Source organism: Eurypyga helias, unplaced genomic scaffold (assembly GCF_000690775.1).
Source record: "Eurypyga helias isolate BGI_N326 unplaced genomic scaffold, ASM69077v1 scaffold12657, whole genome shotgun sequence".
Lineage (NCBI taxonomy): Eukaryota > Metazoa > Chordata > Aves > Eurypygiformes > Eurypygidae > Eurypyga > Eurypyga helias.
Genome location: NW_010263725.1, coordinates 112,899 through 123,290, shown reverse-complemented (window position 1 = coordinate 123,290; position 10,392 = coordinate 112,899). Strand labels below are relative to the sequence as shown.

The 10,392-nt window shown below is 35.4% G+C and overlaps 1 protein-coding gene across 1 annotated transcript in view; it reads left to right on the top strand.

Moving 5' to 3' along the window:
- The window catches only part of NRG3 (neuregulin 3), a 32,335-nt gene that overhangs the window by 607 nt on the left and 21,336 nt on the right, over nucleotides 1-10,392 (top strand). Inside the window, exons 2-3 of the mRNA XM_010156159.1 lie at nucleotides 3,434-3,536; nucleotides 8,627-8,753. Of these exons, the coding sequence (XP_010154461.1) occupies nucleotides 3,434-3,536; nucleotides 8,627-8,753 (230 nt within the window). The remainder of the gene's footprint in view (nucleotides 1-3,433; nucleotides 3,537-8,626; nucleotides 8,754-10,392) is intronic.

Here is a 10,392-nt window from a genome sequence, read left to right as displayed (position 1 = left end):
GGCAATTTTGTAGCAGAAATGAAAATAAGAAACAATCAATAGTATAAATATAAATGGACTAAACATGTAACTGTGCACAGAGTGAATGGGCACTTTTCTACGGGAACCCAGCCTTTCAACAGGCTTCATGTCCCATGTGAGTTTGTCTCGTCTTTATGTTCTGGAAAGATCTTTATTTCTGTATTGTTTATTAAACAAAATAGTCTGTATCTAAATAACCTTGTTATTTTTCAGCACTGTGGTCTGTGGTTGTATTTCTGTTGGCATAGGTTATGTATTTTTGTGTAATTTGAATGCTTGGTGGAATTGGTGTTCTGTAGTCTTAACTCCTCAAATGGATTATCTAGGAATATCCGTGGCAGTTTACATTTTAGTCTTTAGCTGCAATATTTTCTTGGTTGCTCATTAAATGAGGAATCCTCTCCCTAGAGTACTTATTTCAATAGAATAGTAGTTAGTGGTTTACTTCATAAGGAATACATGAATAGCTGTGAATAAAGAGAGGTTTATCATAACTTCAGTCACACTTTAGATTACCTTGGGAAGTTTGTTTCGGTGTGTCAATATGTGTATGCACAAGCTGATGCACATCTTCAACTATGGCGAAGGAGTTTTCAGTTCTTTTTTCTACATGTTGAATTGTCACAGCTTTCTGTTCTGTGAGAGGAAAAGTCCTCTGCAGTACTTAGCTGTAGCCTTCTAACTTATTTAAAGGCCCTATTCAGTACACCTTGGCTAGAGAAGGTCTCAGCTGTGCTATAGTATTTAGAGCAATTGTGACATTAAATCAAGGCAAGAGTGAGGAGACCTTCAAAGTTTGCAGAGAGAGACAGATTACATTTCTGTCAGTAAGAAGGGTTTTTTGTTGGTGGATTTTTTTGGGTTCTGTGATGGGGTTTTTTTGGTTTGTTTTGTTTTTCAGAAAGCCAGTGTGGGAGATTAGAGAATAAAAAAAATGCTTAACTGATTATATTTTAAGATGTTGGAAACAAAAAATGGTGGAGTCTAATACATAAATAAAGATTTAAAGGATATAAAAAAATGAACAAAGCTGTCTAAGAAATGGCGAAAAGTTAATAAGTAGTTCTTTAAAGATGCACTGTACAAAATAAACAAAAAGGAAACAAAGCATTGATCAGCGTGTGTTGAAAGCTAGTGACAGGGATTAATCTGACTACACAAAAGACTTAAACCACATAGTTGTTTGAGCAAGATAATATTGTCTGGTCTCTGACGTGCTTTTATCTTGGTAAGATGCATTCTAAAGTATTTTAAACAAGGCAGTGATAGATATTCAGGACTGACAAAAGACCATAGCTGCATTCAACTCACCTTTCTCAAAAAGATTACAAAAGATAAAAAAAAAAGCTAAGTAATGAGGATTTAGATTGAAAGAAAAGTAAAATTAAGCCTATTTGCACACATTACTTAAATCAGTTTCTTATAATAAATAGATTTTTTTCTTTAATTATATGCAACGTTTGAGTGAAATTACAGTTCATGAGTATGTATGGTTTAGTTGGGGTCTTAGACAGTACATGCTGAAATTGGTATTCAGGCTGAATATATTAACAATCGCTGAACAGAGCAATTCTTTAACTATTTGCTGTGTGATCCGTCTCAACATAGGAATTCAGAATTTGTAAGATTAGTCCTTTGTGTTCTGCAGTGAAAATGAAAGTGTTTCATGGGCTAGCAAGAACAAACAAACAAAACAAAAAAGAAATTAAACTCCCAAACATTTAGTTCATTGCCAGTGAAAATTTACTGTCTAGCTCCAAATATTATATGTGCCGATGAGGAAAGGGCCTAAAGCTCTACTGGAATCAGTTCTATTGCAATGTTATCAGGATCTCCTATTAAATTACAGCTTTCCCCGATATATTTTAGACATGTGAAAGTGTAAGTTACTACATTTGCTTCTTTTTGTTTTTAAGAAAATATTTGAAAAGTACCACTTCTAAAATTTCAAAATTAAATGAGGGGGAAAAGTCAACAAGAGCTGAGAAATTTTGCAGCTTAGAAACAGTTTCTGAATCACTGTGGTGTTTGAATGAGCCAGTAAAGAAGTAATTAAGAAATAAAGATTTGGTACTTGTAATTATATTTGAAATAGCTTATGAAAAGGGACTGGGATTTTTACGAGACAAATGACTGCGTTAAAGATTCCAAATGTTTACTAACAGCACTGTGATGTCCATTCTTACGAAATTAATAATTAGTACTGATTAGGAAACTGTACGTAGTCTTCAGGCCTTATAAGCCCAGATAGTATTTGACTGAAGTTCCAGCTAGGTGTAGATTTTTTTTTTTCATTATTTGCCTAGATTAACCTTGATGTTGTCATGCAATATTTTCATATTATGAACCTGAGACTTATGAACCTGGAACGTGGAATTACTGTCACTTACTTGATATGTATGTCTGGTATTCATTTTGTTTGGGGGGTCTGCACTGAAGATCTCCATCCTAGAAAGGAAACATAGGTTGGTCAGTGCTTGTACTGTGCTTTTACAATCCCACATGTTGGATCTCTACCTAAAGTATATGAAAGAAAATACTTTGTATGTTGCATAGTTGGAGGAACTGATCTTAAAAAATAACAATCTGTTTACCATGTTAATGCTTTGGACTAGAGAAGTAGTTGAAATAATAATAAAAAAATATACTTAAGGAGCTGTTGATTAATTCAGTGTGTGAAACTCCATTTGCCTATCAGCTTCTGTCTGCTTGTCATGAATGACTGTTTTCTCTTGTTTTCTTAGCTTTTTTTCTTTTTTAACTTTCATTCTGTTCCTGTTTTAAAATTAATTAGAACATTATGAGATTTATTAAGGCAATTTCTTTAAAAACTATAGATTCCCATGAAAGCAGTATCTGGGGCATTGTAGCATAGTAGTCATTTGGTTCCATCCAAGGTGATTGAATTAATTTTTTACTGTGGTATGTTGTGTGGGAGTAAGGCATTGTAATAATCATTCAATCAAAAAAAGACTTTTTCTTTTTTGGGGTAGCTAAAAAAGAACTCTGAATCTTGCAGGACTTTGTTACAACTGTGATGGGTTTTGCCTTAAGCCAGGAAAATTCCATGGTTGGAGCGCTTCATCCTGTTGACAGTAGAAGCTTTTAAAAAAGCTGAAAAATTACATGGAGGCCAGAGAAAATATTCAACTACCCTGATTTTTATTATTATGTATCTCTCAGTCTGTATTGGAATGACTTTCTAAAACTTTCCTAGGAGGCCACGACTCTATGAACCTTATCTAGATGAGAGGTTCAGAGAAGCATCCATTCTGTTGAGGAATTGGCCCATCCAGACCTCCAAATCTCTCGTTATCTGTCCATCATTAGTGAAACCATGATGTGCTGAAATCCACTTTTCACGAGTATTGTTTTCTGATGCTTTCATAATTCTCAATTTTGCTGTTCACAGAGAGCGAAGAAGTGTACCAGCGCCAGGTGCTGTCTATTTCCTGTATCGTCTTTGGCATAGTCGTAGTGGGCATGCTTTGTGCAGCGTTCTACTTCAAAACAAAGTAAGAGCCTTCGTCTAGCGTGTTTGTTATTTAGCTTCTGTCCTTTTTATGGCTTTACAATTCTTCAGTTTTTCCCCTTCTTTTGAAGCTGTTATTATCTCTGGACAGGCTAGAACAGTTCCCTGTGGCTACACTGTCTCAATCCAAAAAAAAAAAAAAAAGGTGAACAGGAGTAATATGTGTTCTTGTTTCCATTTTCTGATATCAGGAAAGAAGACATTGTGTCCTTTCCAGTTCTTTTTTTGACAATAAATATTTTGTGTCCTTTACTATCAGTGGGATAATCACTTTCCTCTTGAAAATAGAAGTATAAACATACCATCTCCTTTTTTGCATTCATATCCCTGAATGTCCCATTTTTTTCTGTATGCTGAGAGCAAAGGTAAAGTAGAAATGAAGAAAGAGAGAAGTTCTGTGATGATATCTGTAACTTATAGCTAAGAGTTGGAAACTGCTGATGTAGTTGCATAAGTATCTGTAATGCACAAGCAGATTGAACATCAAAGTATGGTGGAATTTCCTGTACTAAACTGTCTTCAAGTGATAAGCTTTCCACTCTGTCTTCCCAATGGAACCTTATTTTATAGTATTTATTGCTATGTGTGTAATTTGAGTTGCAAAAACCTCATTGCAATTACATGACATGCATGTCAGAACCACTGTATCTATAGATACGTTCTGTATGGTTGTCATCCCTCATTCCTGTTCCAGCTGAAGCTAATGAGAGAACACATATCAATTTAAATAGTACCTGCATGACGTTAGGCATGGTGGCCGAGCATCAAAAATGTGGAGGTTTGCAACTATTTAAAAGTCTGGATGCTTATCTGAATCCCCCTTTTTAGAATTTCTTTTAAGAGGTAGGAAATCTGATGAGAAATACTTCCCCCACCCCAATCTGGAAAAAAATTCTACCAGGAAAAAAGAAATTGGAAAAGTCACCAGGCCTTTCCCCCCACTTCTTCTTCCGCTCAAACTTCAGGGGTAATTAGTTTGTGCATGATTTAAGTGAAGATTAGAGTTGGTTCACGTTTTATCTAAACACTCCTACGTGTTCTTATGTCTTGAGGGATTTTGTTTAATTGTTCTTTGGACCTAGATTATGATACTGATGCTAACGGGGAGGATGCTGTGGCTGGACAGTTCCTCTCTGTAAACTCCTTGGTTGTAGGATAAATTGGGAGCAGAGTCTTTGTCACTGCCTTAGAAATGCCATTATGCATTTTAGATCTGCAGAAGAAAGAAAGAGAGAATACGGTGTTCCTGTTCTTCCTAGAAAGGCTTGGGGTTTTTGCTGATGAAGAGAGATTCAGAAAAGGCAGAATGGGATAGTCAGTTGGAAGAACACACAGTCAACAACAGAGTGTAGTCTGAATAAAATGTCCCTCTGTTATTCAGCTGTGCCCCTCTTGGTTTTGCACTGTTGTAGGGCATGGTCAAGAGCTGGGTTGAAGCAGACTTCAGAGTACCATGACTTGATGAGGTGGTGGGGAGAGCTGAGTCTAAAAATAATGAGTAGAAATAATGCTTCAAAGATGAACTCACAGGACAATAGTGCTTCATACCGTAGCAGGAGGTAGTGTTGTTGGGAGTGGCTTTTTATCTGCATTATAAATATGGTTAAGAATTATGGGGAAGAGTTGAAGTCCGCTTATGACAGATTCTAGGAACTAAAATTTGAAGAGTAATGAGAAAATGAGCTCCTCCAGTTCAGTCAAGAGGTCTTATCAAATATATAAAACATAATAATGGTAATTAATCAATCCCTAACTCCCTGGCTGTGGCTCCATCAGGCAAACTCTCTGAAAAGTAAATAAGAATGTCTACACTAGATTGCATAGAGGCCACATAAAACAGTATCATGACTGTGACATTGGCCAGTGTCTTAAGGGTGTAAGACCCAACAAATTTCAAGTGTCTCAACTCTTACCACATGTTAGTCAACAGAAGCTTCTTCATCAGGCAGATGTATCTTGATGATGCCTAAGAGGTATCAAAACGTTCCTCCTGATGGGAGATAATCCTAGGTTTAATATAATGTATCAAAATTTTAAAATATTGCCAGAAGCTACAGAAATTCTGAATGGTGCACTCTTGAAGAGAAATTTCCTTGAAGAACCTGACCCTGACTTTCTTAATCTGACAATTGTATAATATCTGCTGCTAGAAATATGCGCTTCCCTACCCACCATCAAATTAAAAATCCTTCTTTAACATAAATTCAGTCTGAGGAAGTTTAGAACTGTAATTAAACACTGTGCCCTTCCAATTATTCCTTTTAGGGTGATCAAGAAAGTGCTGTAAGTGTCAGCAACAGAGAGAGAGTACAGTAATGGGCTGCTTTTTATGGCTTAGACTTTTATAAATGACTAGTGACTTTATTTCTTGCTGAAGTAACAATATTTTATTGCTGAATATCTCTGAAGTAGAACACGTAAGGACCATTTGTTTTCAAAACAAAAGTTATAAATCTATTAATCAGTGAGTAACTTTGAATTATTAATAGTTTCTAGTTTTATAACTGCATCCTATGGTTTGGCAAAATGAATATGCATAAACCTAATATTAATGTTAGGTCGCATGAACATAAAAGGAAATTAATTATTAGATTGTTTCTCTCAGTAAATTACCTTTGGGAATCTCAATTGTAACGGTAAAGATTGCAGCAGTGAAGCTGTTCACTTGCATGTGTTTATAGATGTAGAAACAACTCTAAACTTGGGTTTTCTAAATAAATCCAAATTAGAGTTCCAAAAATCTGTAGTTTGTTTTGTGATTTCCCTGATTAAATTCTGAAAACATTCTTTGTAGAGCAGAGATTCCCAAACTCTGATGCTGTGATCATGTTTCACTGTCATTGTTTAGACTTTGTATGAAGTCTCTACTCAAAACCAGTCATCAAAAAAGACTGGATATTCCATAACCTTTATGGAGACAAAATGCAATTGGTTGGCTTCCCAGTAGAACATATGGAGATATATGTTTATTTCCTCAGTATATGTAGTATAGTCTGTCAGAAAATAAGTATTCATACAAACTCTAGAGCTGCTTTTAGGAATTTCCCCTGGAATTTTGTGAGAAGCTAGAGAGTTCATATTGACATTTTGCAAATTAAATTATTCAATTTCATTGTTCTCAAAAATGAGTAGATATCAAAAAAGAATTTTGGAAGAGATGTTTCAAAATCAACTGAATAATTTAATTTGACACTGTAATCCTTCAGATTTTTATCTATTCAGATTATTTTGGTAATTTTTGACTAAGGAAGAAGTTTGAAATTTTAATAAATTTTTGTGATTGAGAAATTGTTTCCTCACCCACCCACATTCACAAGTCTTGCTAATTATATGCTATGCTCAGAACATGCCACTCACGTACGTAACATGCTTACAATGGGTGGTTTTTTATTCGTTTTGGGTTTTTTTCATTTTCCATGCTGTTTCAAAATAGGATGTAAGTAGAAAGCATAAGAGATACTTACAGAGTCCAAGATTTATTGAAGTTTATGACCAGCAGGAAATGTGCTATAACAAATACCTACTTCTAAGCAGTTGCTTAAAGCTCATTGAATTTAAACAAGTGCTTAAACTGTGCATTGCTGAATCAGAACTAAGGAACTAAAGGGCAAAGGAAATCCTACATACTTACTTTAATATATAAAAACTCTATTATTAAAATTGAATATCTGAAATGTGATAATTCTCACTGCTTGCTTCCATACTGAAGGATCTTGTCCTTTTCTCCAAATTTCCTCCCCTTACCACTTTAAGGAAGTTATTTTGCTCTGATTTCTCACACTTGCCTGCAGTAGACACAGACTTCACTGAAAGAAGTTAGTGACTTTTATTCTTCATTCAGTGTCATGTCAAATTCAGTGACCTGAGTCAATAAGAGGGTATAAAACTCAATGATGTCACAAGGTATTCAGCAGCAAAATCACCTAAAACTTTACAAAATGTTGGTGAACCTTCTTTGCTAAAATTTCAAATTTCAGTCTATAAAGACTGCATTTCCATTATTTCTTATCGACACTTCCTTGAAATCACTTCCTTCTGAACTTTGGCTCCTCCACAATTACTTCCAGAAGCTGCTGGTGACATAACAAAGTGCTGCTGCTGCTGGCAAGTTCTTGACCTTGCTGGGCAGTTTCCAGGACTTTGTAGGTTCACTGCCAGAGATGTATCTGCTGGGCAAAAAAAAGGAAGAAGGGAAGGAAGGAAAGAATTAAAATGGTATTGTGGAGTTATTTCTCATGATTATTTAAAACTGATAGTCTCAGACAGTGTAGCTTATCAAAATAATGGAGACTTATAAAAGACCGTAAATATATTTTGCTAATAGTTTTTGCCCACCTGAGGTATTGCTTTGCAGAAGATAAAAGAAATATTTAAAATGAAGTTTGCTGCCTTATATTCTCAAGCATGTAGAGAACTTTAAAACTCAGTTTGTCATTACAGTGTAGCGGAAGCAGAACACCTTTATTAATTAGTGTAGTTATCTCTTGAATATTGCAAGTTATTCATCTAGTGTGGTATTCCTAGCTCTGACATAGTGGATCATAGCATAATACGTTAAAAAACCAGCCTCTGATACTGTACTGATGTTTCATTCCAGGTTTAAGCATGTAAGCAAAAGCTGGTCTATACAAGATACTGAGTTATAGGTCAAGTTTAATCAGCTACCAGAAATCTTTGATTCTCGACACTTTTAATAGGCAACAGGGGCTAATGCCTGCTGTATTAGCCAAAATGTTTGTTCCAAATCAAAGCAAAATGCTTTTTTAAAACTCAGGCCTACTTTCAAGTTATTGTTAAATATGTAATAGGTGGCCTTACAAAATTCTGAGCTAAAGCAACTAGCATGCTATTATAGTAATCTGGGAATAGAAGATATTTTAAACAGAAGAGCTCCCTTTTTTCTTCTTAAGCCTTGCCAGAAAATGACCACTGCATTGAAATATTAGACACTAGTGAATTAGCTCAGCTAATTCACTAGTTTTGAACAAAGGGAACCACAGCTATAAAAATATCATGGCTATAGCAGAAGATCAAACTAGCTCTTTCTTACATGAATTTTATTTCTCTCTGCAGGAAACAAAGAAAGCAAATTCATGAACAGCTGAAAGAAACACAGAATAGGAAGACCTACAGCCTGAATGCTTCCAGCATGATGGCAAAGTCAGAGTGTATGGCACAAAGCCGAGTCCAGCTGCAAAATGTAAGTAATCCTGCCAGCTACAACACTTAATAGCCTGGCTGAGTTCCTGCTGCTGATGGCAGCACATTGCCATGTTGCTATTAACATCTGAGCAATGGGAACAAGAATTTTCACCTCTTCCATAAAATGTTTTCTATCAGGCCTGTTAATGGAAAACTCCAAGCAGGGACTTTTTTCTAAAGTTATTTCAATGGATCCTGGTACGTTTTGTTCATGTAATAGGCCTTGCTAAGCCCCCTAGTCCTGCATCCAGCAGTGGAAATGACTATTATGGTTTCCAGCAATACCTTAGGTCATATCTATGGTTTAGAGGTGAAGTGGGGGTCCTTGATCTTAAGTGATTTCAAGCCTTCCAGTGATTAATGAACCTGCATGAACAAATTTAGAGATTTGTCACAGTTAAATCAGAGTAAATTCAAAATCTCAAACTAAATTTACACATGTAAACTTGTGTCCAAGGGAAGACTGTGCAGAGAGTCTCATTTTCCTGGGTCTTGAGTTAAAGGGATGTTTGATACCAGAAAGACAGTAGTTTGTTCAAACTGAATTTGAAATTTATTTATTTAGCTATTTTATGCATATAGTTATATGTAAGTTAAAACAATCCCACAATCAAGAAATACAGAAAGCACATTTGGAATAAGGAACCTGAAGATGACTGATGTATTTATCCCTGGATGCAAGGTATTCTCCAATGCGTGTCATTCTTTTCCTCCTGGTCAAACACATTTAGTGCTGTCTTTGGTAAAACAGAGAAGGATCCTGGTAGCAATATAATAAGAAGTCATAAAAGATGAACTAAAACCTTTCTAAATACTGAAGTCTTTTTTTTAAAAAAAGTATCTTAGCTTTGCTTAAAAGACGAACTACCTTATTTGCCAGATTTCATCAAAATAGCAGGAGTTTAGCAAGAGTGAGCACTTACACCCACTTAACCACAGATGTTTCAACGCCTGGTTTACACCCAGTTCACGCAGAAAAAAGAATAAGATCTTTTAAGCAATTCAGAGTAAGCAGACCCTCCATGCTATGACAGGGTAGTTGTCAGAGCACTGCTTGTGTTTCCTAAAAGTTTTGTTTCATACAGCATCATTGTCATCATGATATGCTTTTTGGTTCAAGAAAAATATGCTATTCCAAGAAGGAAGATAGCTCCACTAAATTGACATAATCACAGTTTTGGGAACCTTGTGCAATTCTTTGTTTTACTTTAAAGTTGTTCAGTCATATATTATATATCTAGCCCCTAAAAAATTAAGCTGTTGGGAGTGTTGCTGGGTTGTAATGATGACAACAAAAGGTAAAGGTGTAAAGAGCTTTTGTGTTGCTTTTGTTCTAATATATAAAGTAAGTCTTGCTTAACACGAAGAGTATGCCTTTTTCTCACTGTAATTCAGTGCATTATTTTGTCAGTGCATCATCACAATAAACTATTTGATGTCTTCTGAGTAGCTGACAAACACATCATCAAGCTTTGTCTTTTGCTTTTGCCATAGCAATGGCCAGAATGGCTGAAGTAACAGTTTGTAGATTCCAGATATTACAAATTGAAAACTGTTATTACTATTAATTATTATTTTAATCCAAATTTGCTTTTCAGATTTTAATGCTGTTCAGACTGGCATTATCAGTGCTGGTA